At 41.4% G+C, this 15,232-nt stretch overlaps 1 protein-coding gene across 1 annotated transcript; it reads right to left on the bottom strand.

The window, feature by feature from the left end:
• Positions 1-3,601: 3,601 nt before the first annotated feature.
• Positions 3,602-8,715, bottom strand: LOC116255388 (uncharacterized). Its single transcript, XM_031631184.2, has 3 exons — positions 8,343-8,715; positions 4,533-4,762; positions 3,602-4,092 (listed from the first exon to the last, which is right to left on the bottom strand). The coding sequence occupies exons 1-3, from the start codon at positions 8,674-8,676 to the stop codon at positions 3,808-3,810; spliced, it is 849 nt and encodes a 282-aa protein (XP_031487044.1). The 5' UTR covers positions 8,677-8,715; the 3' UTR covers positions 3,602-3,807.
• Between the last annotated feature and the right edge of the window lie 6,517 nt (positions 8,716-15,232).

The following is a 15,232-nucleotide window of genomic DNA, read 5'->3' as shown; positions in this document are numbered from 1 at the left end:
TCGATGCAGGCCCTGTATTCTAGAGAGATGAGAGGTTAGGTGGGGGCCAGGGGCGGAGCCAAGATTTTTTTTAGGGGCGGGCAAAACGGTCGTTCGACCAGGCCAAACGGTCCAACGATTTTTTTCGGGTAGGCCCAAACTAAATCCGAATAAAAAAATATATTAAACAACTAAAAATTTTCAAATTTTTTAATGTAATTTTTTTTTTTTAGTTAGCTAGGGTGAGGCCACAGCCTAGGCGGCCCCCCCTCCCTCCGCCCCTGGTGGGGGGCTTCAGCATTCTTCAAGCGGGGGGGTCAAATCCCGCTCACTAGAAGTGGATATCTCTCGTTTTGAATTTAGCAAGTTTTTATTTTCAAGTTACAAACATTTATATTTCTTTTAGCGCTATACATATCAACCTCGACCTAGATAGAAATTGATCTAGAAAGAAATTGAAAGGCAAAAATTATTTTGAACAATAATGGTAAAAACATAATTTGGATGAAAGCCTGTACTAAAGCCATTTTTGTGGGACAAGATATTTTTAGGAGCAAAGACACAGTGACTGGCTTAATTTAATTGGGTGGTGATATATGGTTTTTAAAATCTACATAAAAGCATGAATTTGACAAACGAGAAACGAATTGATGTGCTTGAAAAATCTTACTGAGAGGAGGCCTAAATTATAAGAAAAGAAATGCCTGCACCATTTTTCGTTTGAACGGCCGCTTCTTGCTTCTTTATAAACACATGTTCTTCGCCTTCAGACTCCCATAAGACTGTGGTTTCTTATCTCTCTCTTCTGCTCCAATACTGCCATAATTAGACGCTGAAGGAAGTAAGAGGAGGAGGAGGAGGAGGAGGAGAATGAGAAGAAGAAGGAATGGAGATAGTCGAAACGGTTGGTGGTGCGCCGCCGGTGGAACCACCGACCGGAGGCCAATTAATGGTGGGCCACCTTTTTCAATGAGGCATAATTTCCATCGGGGCCGGAACTTTTGTGCTGTTTCTGGCATTCACCATGGAGAGTCCCTTCCCTCGCGCATTCTACGCAGTCATCTGGGTCGCTATCTCCATCGCCTCTTGGGGCACCTTCCTTCTGACCGGAGCCCTCAGCATGCATGGCCTACGTCAAGTCTCCCCCAATCCGGACCAAAACCAGTGTCCCCAAGAGCAGCAGCAGTAGGCCCCTGTGCAGCATCAAAGATCGATCATGGTTATCATCATCAGCATACACCCCAACATGAAGAATATAGCAATGAGCCATAATCAATGAATAGCAGGAACATTGATCTTGTAGTAGGCAAATGCAATGATATATAACACAATTAGAGAGTAGGAGCCTTGTACTTGGAATTGTATGAGGGCCGTTTGACACTCAAAAAATTCTGTTAATGTTTAGTAATTCTGCTCTAAAATTTGGAATAAATTCATGAAATATTATGTAATCAAAGTATTATATAATAGAGTTTCTGAATCTGCCTCAATTTTTGTAATTAATGCCAATTTGTTAGAGGCCTTTGTAAAGGCCTCACATAGAGCTACAGTTTTTCTTGATTTTTCATCCTTTGATTTTCTTTTATCTGCAACAATAGGTGTTTTAGGCCGAAAGCAGTTTTTCATAAGTAAACATTAGCCCATCTCAGCCAAGTGCTGCACGTTGTGGTTGGTGGAACTAAGGTTGATAGAGACCTTGCAATGGTGGAGCCAGACCTTTTTGTCAAGAATCATATGTACTCATCTAAGATTTTTTTGTGCAAGCTAGCCTTGATTTTCCTGCTCTTTTATTGTTTGATCCTGTTGTCGAAGGGTTGAATCAGCTCTTAGTCTCCGCTCATTTGTGAAGATTGGTGTTTCTGTCCCCACCGATCTTTTCTATTGTACAGTATTTTGTCTCTAATAAAGGTAGGGGGCCTACCCCCCCCCTTCCCAGCAAGCTATCATTGCGAGATTCTCAGTTCATTTAAACAGAGGATCTCTCAAAACGTACTTTTAATACAGCCTCGGATCTTAGATCTGAGGCTATCAAACACAACCTTATTGTGGGATTAACACAAAGCAAATTCTCAAAACAAGGCCACCTGAAAGCTTATATCTGATATATTCAAGATGTAAGATAGCAAAAGAATAACCAGATACAACCAGAAGTGAAGTCAAAATTTGTTCTTCAAAAATGGTCTAGGGATCCTTTTTGGAATTTTTGAAGCATTTACAAAATTTTTCTTAGGAGCGCACTGTAATTTTTAAGGGGTCAAGTTACTTTGGAAGGTATAATGCTTTAAAAAAAAAAAAAAAAAAAAAAAAAACTTGGGTGGAACATGGCCCCTTTCAACCGTTCTTTGGTTTTACCCCTACATATATCACTGGGAACCACAGATTTTTTGGTACCTCACATTCATGCATTTACGATCCATATATATATATATATATATATATATATATATATATATATATATATATATATATATGACAGATACATGTAGGAATCATTTAACCACATTGGTCACCATTATGTATATATATATATATATATATATATATATATATATATATATATATATATATATATATATATATATATGACAGATACATGTAGGAAGCATTTAACCACATTGGTCACCATTATGCCCTGGAGACCAACCTGGATACGAGTACCAGTCTAAGGACAAGTTTCTAAGTTAGTACAAGATTTTTCACTATTAGTAAAACATAATTCCTTTCAATAATGTTACCATTAATTGGAGTAATGTCACCAAAAAGCCTTGAGTGGGGAAAAAATGGTGCTGCTACTGCTCTCTGTTCACTAGTGGCTCTTTTTTATCTCATCTTCTTACTTCTTGATGAAACAAAATGGTGAGCCTACCTGCCAGTGCTGTTGATTCGGAATGATAGAGAAAAAGAGAAGAGACAGTCATATACCATAGCACCTGCGAGATAGAAGGTGCTAAAAAGATTGAACCATGGCCAAGACGACTGTAGCTGGTTGAGATGAAAAACACGACTTGGAATTGATTGGCAAAAATCTTAAAACCCTTGGGCTTGTTCATAGTCACAGCAGATTCTTCCAAGAATTCATGGAGAAAAGAATGAACATTCCCTCCTTGGGTTAAAGTCGTATAAAGGACTGATCCAAATCGTTGTAGTTTTGGGTTGGTTGTATATGTGGGGCTGCATATGTAACCAACTTCGCTATTTTCACATTCAAATAAAGAGAAATTATGGAAAAGAACCTTATGGTGTTGTTTCGCATTAAGAACAACATGTAAATGTTCTATGACTTTATCCTAAAATTAGCAGAGATTCATAAGACATTTGTTCAAGAGTTCCATGATTTGACCCTAATTTTGGAGCAAATTTATGGAACACTGATAAATTGTTCCTAATGACAAATGGCCTCTATATGGACAAGTTTCACTTGCAATTACGATGGCTTGGTATGAGGATGTAGTGGTCTATCCGACCAAAAGTTAATCCACTTGTGCTATAGAAAATCTGGGACTGGAAATTCAAAGGAGAAAAATTAAAACACTTTGACAAAAAGACTTTTCTGATGTGAATTTTCAACATATTATTAGCACTAAATGCTACTGCAGTCGAACAATTACCACATCTGCCTAACTTCTCAAAAAGCAGGTGCACATAAAAAACTACAGTACATGTGTAGAAACTTAGTTCCCTATACAATCCATAATAGGAAGGACACGAATATATAACTGCATGGGGAACTTCCCGTCGACAAAAATTACAAGTCTTCTTGTGAACTTGTTTCCTTCAAGTTTATAACTATAACTTGATGATCTCCCTGCATATGCTGCTGAAGATGCATCAAAGTGAAGACCAGATGGGGATGCCCGGCAGGGTAGCTCCAGCATCAACAACAAAGATACTGCCATTGACATATTCAGAAGAATCGTGGATCAGATACCGAATAAGAGATGTTAACGCCGGATCCGAGTTGCTGCTGCCTTGATCTCCCAAAGGAACGGTTTTGCGGGTCACTATGTCAAGCCAGTCTTTCTTCATCAGGCCTGCAGTGATGTTAGACTTGAAGATGCCCGGGGAGATGGAATTGCACCTAATGTTACATGGGCCCAGCTCCAATGCCATCACCTGCTTAACAATAGCTAAAGAAAATAAGACTCTGATTTGACACTAAACAATAAGCAATCGAGTGGATGAAGGAACAAGGACATCTTCAGAATTGGAGGTATTACTGAACAGAATGGGAGATATTCAAACGAGAGCTTAGCTAAATTCATCAGGCCTGCCAGATTCATTCGAATGCAAGGCTTCCTTAATTTCATATTTCAATTTATTCTAAGCGTAATTAGTACCTTTGTTAGATATCTTAAACAATATAATATTTGTCAGTTGATTTAGCCCTGTATTTACCAATGTTTGGACTAAAATATAAACAACTCTGGTTCAAATTTTTTTAATTTAAAAATTACTTTTCATTTCCAAGAGAAGATGCCTAAACAAGATAGAATCCAGTGCTGACAACATGGAGAGAGAGAGAGATAGAGAGAGAGTTATAAAAGGTAGGTTACCTTTGTCATGATGTTTACTCCAGCCTTGGCAATGCTGTATGCCAGTGAGCCTGGCAATTGGCCACGCTCGAGACCCGCGATAGATCCAATGTTAATGACCGAACCCTTCTGCTTTGCCTCCATCATGAACTTGCACACGCACTTGGAAACCAGCCACGTTCCCCTCAAGTCTGTATTTATCGTCTCATTCCATTCCTTCTCGCTCAAAGCTATGGGCGAACAGATGGTCCCTGAAGGCCACACATATATAACAATGTGATTCAGATTTTAGACATACCATTGTTTATTGGCCTAATAACATATATAATCTGTGTGTGTGTGGAGCGATTCAATTATGAAAGATACTGGATGCTGACAGTTCTTTCTTTTTTTTTCTCCTGTGGTCTGGGGATTTTCCCCTCCATTCATTAATTAGAGAAAAAGAATACACAATAAAGACTGAAAAAACGAAAAAATATATAGCAAATAATAAACCCATTTCATTAGGGGCCGTTGGGTAATATAATAACACATTGTTACTGTTTGATCTATCTGCCTCAAAAACAGAGTAGATTCATGACATCTTATAACATACTGTTCTATGAATCCGGTCTTTTGTTTTGGCAAATTCATTAGATAACAATGTGTTACTGCAGCCAAACGGTCCCTGAGTATAGAACATAACAAACAAACTTATATGTTCAGTGTTCACCTCACAAATACCAATTAACAACAAAATGGTTGTAAGAGAACGGCACCCATCATCAATTAGTAACCTGTCATGACATCTTCCAAGATGAGGGAATCTAAGATTGTCAAATTTTTTCCTCGCTACACTATCTCTAAGCCGACGCATCCATCGGCTGCTATTCGATTTAACCGGAACGGACTGACCATCACTTGAAATTCCAGACAGGGCATGATACAATAGGATAATTTCACCCGTGGCTGGAACATCTTGATCGACCATCCCATCCTGAACCAAAACCAATCCATCATACCACAAAATGACACTACACAGTCTGCTACCACGAATAACAAAGCAACAAATTTCATAGGTCCAGTCTAAGCAAGGACCCAGCAATCAGACAGGAGAAAATATCTTGGTTCTCATCCAATGTCTTATGCCAGAAAAAGACTTGGTCTTTAACCAAGTCTAAAACCTTGAACCTAGGTTGGGAGGGTATAGAGAACATGTTCAATGGGACATATTCTAAGTGTCCCCTTCCAAGAACAGAGCTTCTTTCGAAACTTCAGTTTCAGTAACAGTTCAATGCAAACGGCAATGGACAGATTATCAGGAGAAAGAGGCAGTCCCAAATACTTGGTAGGAAAACTACCTTTACCCCAACTATTTCAAGATCAAGTTGCGTGCATGCAATAAATATATAATACGTAAAGTGAAGGGAAAAGGAAAAAGTGGTTGCGCATTTCGAAATTTTTGTAAAAAATTGATATTTGGACTTTTTAACTTTTGATAACCTTATAAATACCAAATTGAATGACCAAAATACCCTCGGCACAAATATATTTTCACGTCCATAGCCTACTGAATAATGACGCTTTCTTGGACTTTATGGTGTGCTTACTTTTCCCTAAGGAGGTAGGAGGTATTTGATGGTCTTGAAATTTAATTCTAAAATTAAAAGTTTGGAAATAAAATTTCACCTCAAACTGGAATTGGAATGAAAATTTCAGTTCTAGTTTTTCTTTGTACTTGATAGTCTGAAATTTTGATTCCAAAATTGAAAATGAGGTGTTTGATAAAACATGAATTGAAATTCTATAATTGATGAATTAAAACCATTATTATATATGTCGTAAAAATAGATGAAATTCTGCAATTACAATTCAACCCCATGAACGAATTATAGTTCCGGAATTTTGATTCAAGAATGAGTGTATAATTCTGAAATCAAAATTCTTTATTTGATCACGCAATTTCCATTGCATCAACAATGAGAGTTCTTCATTTTAGAATTCCACATTTCCAGCCACATCAAACACCTCCTAAGTTTACCAAGAGAGACTTAATTAGATTCACGGCAAGAAAGACTTAATTAGATGCATTGTAAAATTAGGTGCACTGATTTCAAATCCCTTTTCAGATAAAAAAAAACTAAATATTCAGTAATTCGAAATTAACTTAGCAGAAATATACTTATACATCTTCTTTACTGACCATGAATAGTTGTAGGTGCCTCTTTTTTGCAATATATAAAAGTTAAATGTGATTTTCATTGAAACGCTGAGTTGGTGGTGCGCATTTTCATTTTTCTGTCTTTGTTTTAAGGTCCGGTTTGATTATCCATATTTTTTATATATTTACCTATCTAATAATGTCGATTATGTTTGATAGCTTCTGCATCTAAAACTGGATGCTGTCAAAGATCTGGAGGGATCTTAAATCCGCAGATCTATAATCTGATCCAATTATAGATCCACAGCTTTTACGATGTGATACGGATCTAAAATCTACAGTTCTGAAAGCCACATTTGCTTCAGCTGTGCATTTCACTTGACGAGGATTTGAAATCAGCACAGAATTTTAGATCGGAAGTTATCAAACATAACCTAAGGTTATGTTTGATTGTCTCAGATCTTAGGTCCATGGCAGATTTTAGAACTTCTGATCTGAGACCTGAGACTTTGAAATCTTAGGTTTTAAAAGCCCTTGTTTCATGCACTCCCTCAAACTTCTCTCTCTCGTCTCCTATCTACCATTATGTGTGGATCTGAAATTCACACTTGAAATCAAACCCGTCCCCTTTCTCTGACTTGAGATCCATGGATTTCGGCATTCTTATGGATCTAAAATCTCTGGTTCTTAAATCTACAGTTTGATAAACCTCAGATTTGTTCAATAAAACTAACCTGGGATCTAAGATATAAGGCTGTCAAATGCAACCTTAAGATTGTGTTTGTTTTTGAACAAATATGAAATTCAAGGGGAACTGAAATCTTGTTTATCAAGATTTACTGTTGAAATAAACGGTCGATCTCCAGAGCTAAAAAAGATATGGATTTCAGATCCACATTCCCCTGGAATCCTCCGATCTAGGGTTTGATTGGGGTGGTGAGAAGTAGATCTGGGAACCATGGATCTGAGATTCTTTGGAATTTCATATCACTGAGGATCTCGGATCGCGGTTTCACAGACCCAGTCGAATGCCTCCAGATCCACAGATCTGATCAGATCTGAACTCATGGGAACGTAAATCTAACATCCACTAGATATCTTAGTGTTTGTCTCACAAAGAAAGGATTTCAAATCCTAGGCATATATCTGTCTCGAGGAAAACAAACATTCCCTAACAAGCTCGACCAGTGTTATGGGAACGGACCAGCATCTACTATTTATCTCTCAAAGCAAGGATTTTAAATACCCTTAGATCTGTATCTGAAGGGTAAACAAACATGAATGCCTTGGGGAGCTCCAGTATCAAAATCGCCCTGCATTGGATAAATCGGCCGACTAGGATAGAGTTACTGGCCAACCTTTTTTCTTTTTTTAGATATCTTAAAAAACATGTTATTTTTGTTATTTTTAATTTTTTTTCATTTACTTTTTTAAAGTACCTTTTTTAATATGAATCGACCGATTCATTAAATCGGGAGACTCACCGATTCGTCTCCTGAACCCTGTCGATTTTTACAACACTGAGCTCCACGAGGCCGGAGGAGAGGTGGAGGCCGACCGACCATGCGTCAAACCTCTGCGAGTTTAACCTCTAATGGAAGCCGGAGATACTCGGAAATCAACTTAACCGAAAAAATCCAGTAACTTGAGGAGACAGGGAAAACAACAACAATGTTATAAATTGAAATTACCTCTGACGCCGGCGTTGTTGAGGAGGACGTCGATCCTTCCGAAGACGGCCCACGCCTTCCCGACGGCCTCCTCGACGGAGCCTTCCTCCGCGCTAACGTCCAGCTGAACGGCCACCGCTCTGCCACAGCTCCCGCCGCTCCCCGGCCGGTCACGCATGGCGGCGATCTCGTCGCAGAGGGACTGGAGGTGGGTGGTCCTACGAGCGGCAGCGACGACGTCGCAGCCGGCCTTGGCGAGGTCGAGGCAGAACTCGCGGCCGAGCCCCGACGATGCTCCCGTCACCATCACCACCTTCCCTTCCAACCGATTCCATGGCTCCTCCGTCGAACCCATTGCCTTCTCCTTCTCTCTGTTGTTGATGGAGTGAGATAGAGTGACTTGTGAATCAATTTATAACGAGTGCGGGAAGGGGTGTTGGCTGGTGGTGGCGGAAATCTACACGCTTGCTGCGGTGGCGCTCGCTTCGGTCATTACCTTGCCTCATTGCTTACGTGTTTCGTCCAAGGTCGGGTCGGTTAAGCACGGACCCGAAAAACGGACCCGAAAACGCGAGCAGAAGCCAACCTATGTGACATGGTGGGTGTGGGTACGATACGGGTACGGTACGACGACGATGTTGGTACAGACACGTTAATTTTAAAAATTTTAGATATGCAGTTACCGTAAATTTTATATTTTGAAAATAATAAAATAAAAAAAAACATTAAATTAATGGTTCACTTTTAACTCTTATAAAAAGGTTTGTTTTATCACAAAAGTGTTGAGAATTTCAAAGGGCTGTCCATGGAAATAATTGGATGCATCACAAAAAAATGATAAAATAAAAAAAAATCAATTAATAGTTTATTTTTTGGCGAGTCCCACCTGTGTCTCGTATCCGAATACATGTGTCTGCGTATCGGATACCTGTACGTGGGCTAAACCCACGTATCCGTATGACACAGAAGCCAACTATGGTAAGTACCGGGGCAAGCAGTGGTTCAAACTCAAGCTCGACCTGGTTAGACATACAATGTGTTTGGACAAATCGAACTTGAGTGGGCATTATGCATTCCGGCTTAGATCGGTGTTGCTCAACCTGGAGGTTTTATTCTGCCTGGACAATTTTTAGGGTTTTGATGACCCTATATCGTTGTTCTCATGGGAGAAGCCAAGATGAGGGCCCAAGTATAGTTTTAAAATTTTACAAATTCGTGGAAAGCACCACAATATACAAATTTGGCATTCCCCACCCTAGGCTTGCGGGAAACTATAGAAAAATTGAAGATGTAAGGTCCTCAATATGCAGCCAAAATCTCAAATTTTCAGTCCAATGAGAGATATGTGATCCTTGTGATCATAGACCACCTAAACAAATGACCCCATATGGACCAGTCATAACCTCTACCATACCATTCGATTGGAATTTGGAGTAAACAAGTTTTAACACTATCTATATCTGATAAAATACTTTATATCATTCTTGTCTTTGATGAAAATGACAATACTCACATGAAATGTAAAGCACAAACTATCAAATTGAATATTTTTCATTTGGGACACCATTTTTGAAATCAACCTCATGCTTTGTGTGTTTGGGCTGGAAGAGACGAAATACTTTTACAGTAAGCCAAAATATTCCCCTCTAGAAAGGCAAAAGTGGAATTTGAAAGAGTGGCTTTTTATAAAAGGTGAAGCTGCCCTACCTTTTAAGTGGTTTTTTTCTCTCTTCAATCATAAAGAGAAGATACACTGTCACTATATTTAAACTAAAATTTAAAGCTTAGTAGTAATGATAAACCTTTATTTTGTAGTCATTCAAAATGGAAAAAAAGGGGTCCACATTCCAAATCAGTACGGTAGACCATATCATTTTTTTGACTTCTTAAAAAAAAAATTGCATGCATATATGTCAGCACCACCGTTTTTCATACAACAATCAACCGAAATTTAAGAACCATTACAAGAATATGATTGTGTGTAAATGCTGATCACAAGACACACAGCTTCAGCCCCTGATGCCAATGTGCACAATGCATACATCCATACCCACTTATATATATATATATATATACTCATTGGAAGTCCACTTATACACATACATTCTCATTGGAAGTCAAAACAATACTCGAACCATAACAATGAACTAACGGTCAAGTGATACAATTTGACAATGAGAACAATTTGATATTAGATTTACCAAACATTGAATTACAATATTTTAAATGAGAACAATTACTTGCCATTGCCAATAGCCACATTGCCAATAGCCACAATTACAATATAGTTGTTACAGGGACAAATTTTTCATTCATTCTTCACCTGCACGGCATAAGTCTGCACTCTTAAACTTACCAGCCTATCACCACCCGTATAAAAACTCAAAGAACAAAGGACACCAGCCTTTACCTCAACTCGAGGGCTTAGTATTTTCTTGGCAAGCAAACTTATAAAGACTCAAAGCAATTACAGCCCATCCTACTGTACACCGCTCGCCCTGGCTTAAGTACTAGGCCATGGCCATTACAGAGTTTCAAATTGAAAACTAAGGTGGCAAGACAATCCCATCAAAGTTCAAATGCAGCCGCGGGCCACAACCGCCCGTCGGCCATCTGTCCAACAACCGCGGCCACGCGCACCAGTGATTAGTCATGGGCACTGCTGCTCGCAAGCTATCTGGTTGCAAAACCGTTATCTAACACGTCCTGATATGTGCCAAATTCTGAACCTGCCAAGGATTGCCGATGGCATGGCTGAGGCAAGGCGAGCAGTGCGTGCCGAGGGCCTTAGCCAAGGCAAAGCGGATCACACCCTGACTGCCGAGCAGGAGAGGCTTAACGAGAAGGAGGTCGTGGCACAACACACGGCCAATGAAGCCCGTCAGCCAAAGAAAAGGAGCATAAAAGCGTTTGCCAGTGCCAAGGAGCACATGGCCAAGAGAGGCCGAGCATGGAAGGCTAACATCGAGCTTGAGACGTTGGGCGTAGGTAACAAGGCATAAGGAGACTATCTCCCAAGGCTCGAGGGCGCAAGAAGCAACGGTAGACGAATTCAGGCCTAGGGAGGTTAACATGAGATTTAGAGAAGTCAATGTGGGAGGTGTGGGCAGAGCAACAACAGAAAAATATGGGCTGAAACCAAGTGAGGTTATGAATCTTGAAGAGACTAGGCTGGGCAACCAGGTGAAGATTTGAATTCCATTCTCTAGGGAAGACCTCGACGAGCTTCCCGGGAGGGATCTATATGATTCATGCAAGTACCAGCCAAGAAGCTTCTCATATTCAAACGAGTATGGGCAGAACCGAGACAGGTTGCCCTCAGACCCAAAAGATCCGGGATCCATGGAGCGGGTGAGACATAGGCGCCCATTTGCTTAGCTTTTGCTTCTTTACTTAGTTGTTTCGATTCATCTCGTTTTGTTTAGCTTTTGTATTTTCTCGAGACTGTAGCTTGAACCGAGACCCTCCAATGTATATAAGCTTCAGAACATATGTAAACCGGAGACAAGTTTTGGCATAATGAAGATTTGAATTCCATTCTCTCTCTCTCCTCTCGTGAGGGTTATCACGACCGGTGGCTGCCAGATCTCTTCTCCAACTCTGACCGACCAGTTGCCAGAATTATCTCCTCAGCTCGATGGATTCAACCCCTTCTTCTTCCCCTGAATCTCTCTTCTCTTCTCCTCTCTTCCAATCGGCCGAAGGATTCAAGGATTGAAGAACTCGAGGATCAGCTATCGGCGTTCCAAGGGCGTTTTCAGCCACGTTCTACCCCAACCAGCTTGTTAGAAGCGATGATCAGTGCATTCTTCTTCCCCACAAGGAAGTTTAGGGGCCAGCATCACTTTTCGAGAAGGCTGCAAATAGAGATATCGCCTGTGGTTTTGGCGAAATCCATCAAGGTAGAATCGACCTCCAGCAACCCAAACACCAGATTTGCTACTCTCATCTGCCATGGTTACTCATTCGTATCCCCTGGTTGGTGACGAGTTTTGGAGTGCCATTCATCTTTCCACACGGTTGCTGTCTCCATATACCGCAAGTGAACAACTGGGTGGCGTTTAAGGATGAGAACAACAGAGCCACCATCGTCCAGATTTGAAAAACTTCCAAATCGATTTTGAAGTGATTCCGAATTCAAGTGAGATCCAAACCACAAACGGAATGAGCTTACTCTGGCAGATCTAGGGCCAATTGCACAGGCGTGGCCAACTGGCAAAAGCTTCACCCACTTTTCCGTCGAAATGTAGGTTTTTAGGCACTTCAGTGAAGTTCCCACAAATGCCCTTGCTACATTAAAATTAATATGTAATTGGCCTTAATCTTCCTATCCTTTTTGGTCATTTTCTTATTGAGGACGTGCGAGACACCGGAAAAACCCTAGCTGCCACCGCGCAAGGCCAGCTCCGTCAGCCGCTAATTTTGGGAAGTTGATAACGCCTCCTTCAGCCAACTGTCAAGCGCCATCACCTCCCTACAGGTGGCAGCCATCTAAGGAAGGTGCCAAAAAGGAAGGTAAGCTAGCTAAACTTAGAGAGAAAACCATCCCCTTTCGTGCACCCCAACTTAGCAAGAATATAGCGACGGTTTCGAAAAGAAGATCATGGGGGGCCAGCCGTATCACAAAGGGCAACCCACGAGCGCCATTCTAGGGGAAGCCCCTTTTGGAAAGGAGGACACCCGACCGAGTTGAAAGAGAAGGGTCCACATCCATTCTAACGGCTTCAAATAAAGAAGGTTCCCTTCAAATTGAGGAGGAGATCCCCTCTCATGCCACATCAACCCCAGACCCTAACCACGGCGACGGTTCGGCTTGACGTGGCCCTCATCCCCCTTCATTCGAACATGGCTAGCTTGACTCGCATCCTACCTCAATGACGTGATCCTCTCCCTATCAGCAGCTAAGCAAGCAACCGCATCCTAGGAGGTACTCATTCACCAGTAACCTTGAAGGCTTATGTGCTGGCTTTCACCAAATGCCAACTACGTCCGAGCAAGGCCTTGAAGGAACCGCTCTTGCCAAGCGAAATTGGTGACTGCCTCCCCCACATTTTCTTGCAATTGGGGTTCTCTTTAGATCCGGTAACTTACCTCTACTCCTCGGTCCTTTATTGATCTCATCTCCTGGACCTTGATATTCTTGTCTTATAATCTTTTAAGGAGGAATGGCAGATTGAACACACCTGACCGAAAGGAGCTGCTGCAGAAGGTCCGTAGCTGAGATACCCGAGGGCAGCACTAGCTGCAGACCCTTCACACGGGTCTTTTGTTGTATAAGCTGGGCATAGCACTGGCTGTTGAGCTTCTAAGCCCCCTATAGCTGCAGGGAAATTCGGGTGTTCATTGCTTACTTACCCGGCTATTACCATTGCATCCTACTGCGGTACCTCTAAGACTCAAGAGCCGAGGACACGGCCATGAGATTGCTTGGACCACCTCCTGGGAATGGGCGTGGTGAGACCGAACCCTAGGCACGTATGACCGGGTGAATGTTGTGACATGTGAATGGTTGTTTGAGTGAGTTGAGAGTGTTACTATGTACCGATCACATTGTAAAGCCTCACACACTCACTTAGTTTTTGTAGTAGGCTGAAACCTCGGGTGGGTAACCTCTCTTGTATCCGTTTCCCAGGGATTTTTGCATCGAGGTAGCAGTCCGGCTGAGTAGTGTCTTATAATTGAACTTGCTTTTGGTTTGGTCTGACAGCTGACTCGAGAGATCTTGGCAGAGGATCGGGATACGGTAGAGGTTCTGGTCGATGCCGGGTCTAGTGCTATCACGTCCCTTCAGTCTGCAACTAAGCCTGGGCATCGGGCCGGGCGACCGCCGGGTACCCGGTAACCGGCCTGCCACGGGCCCGGGCTTGGGCCTTGAGAAAACGATTTTTGGGCTCAGTTTATTAGGCTTGGCCCGACCCAATAATTAATGGGTCAGGCTCGGGCCTGCCACTGTGATTGGCGGTGGCCCGAGAAGCCCGACATGTTTTTTTTTTTTTCAGAAAAATGAACTTAGGGAGTTAGGTTAAGCTTTTCTTTTCGTATTTTCGTTTCATTACGAAATTTCATCGCCGTCGAGCTCGAGACTGGCTTCTCCGGCCGTCGCCCCTCGGCTGCCTCCTCCAGTCCTCCCGTCGGTCGTTGCCATCGCCGTGGCACAACTGCTCTACTTGCTTCATCGTCTGTCGACCGCCGGGTGCTGGATTCTTCTTCCCATCAGTCCTTCTTGCAGGTGCGCCGCTTTTCCCTTTTTTGCAGGTGATGTGTTTTTTGTAGTTTTGAAGATAAGGAGGAATCTTTTGGTGATGAATTAAGATGATTTATATTTCATTGTGGTAAAATGTTATAACATTTCCTTGACATTTTATAAAATCTCCTTGGCACACATGCGCACGCAGGCTGGTTTCTTATGCTATAAACATAGTGTTGCACCATATCAGATCAATCTTATTGTCTCTTTCTCTCTTTTTGTTTTTGCTTTCTCATGCAAATGCAATGGGTGTGGTTGTTACAGTGAAAACACAACTGAAGGAGAATGACATCACATAACAAAGCTTGATCAGATTTTGCTCAATGGGAAGAAAATGCAGATGTTGCTCTTGTTTGCTCAGCCCTCCTAATATATATGTAGCATGCTATGTGAGTGCGCTTTGTACTCTTTTCCTGTCTTGGTTGTTAAGGTGGTTTGGGATTTTGTAAGTTCAGGAACTTTTTGTTTGTCATTCTTGTCTAGTCTCTTTATCTCTATGATTTTGATAAAGCCAAAGATAAAGCCAAAGGACACTGATTTGATTCCTTGCAGAGCTGAGCATATTCTAACTGGTTCAATTGTTACTATCCAAGAATAGAACTTGATTTATTGAATCTGCTGTTGGATGCTTTAAATTGCCCCAAAAATGTCTAACACTTTTTGG

Source organism: Nymphaea colorata, chromosome 6 (genome assembly GCF_008831285.2).
Source record: "Nymphaea colorata isolate Beijing-Zhang1983 chromosome 6, ASM883128v2, whole genome shotgun sequence".
Classification (NCBI taxonomy): domain Eukaryota; kingdom Viridiplantae; phylum Streptophyta; class Magnoliopsida; order Nymphaeales; family Nymphaeaceae; genus Nymphaea; species Nymphaea colorata.
This window is presented reverse-complemented; position numbering and strand designations above follow the sequence as displayed.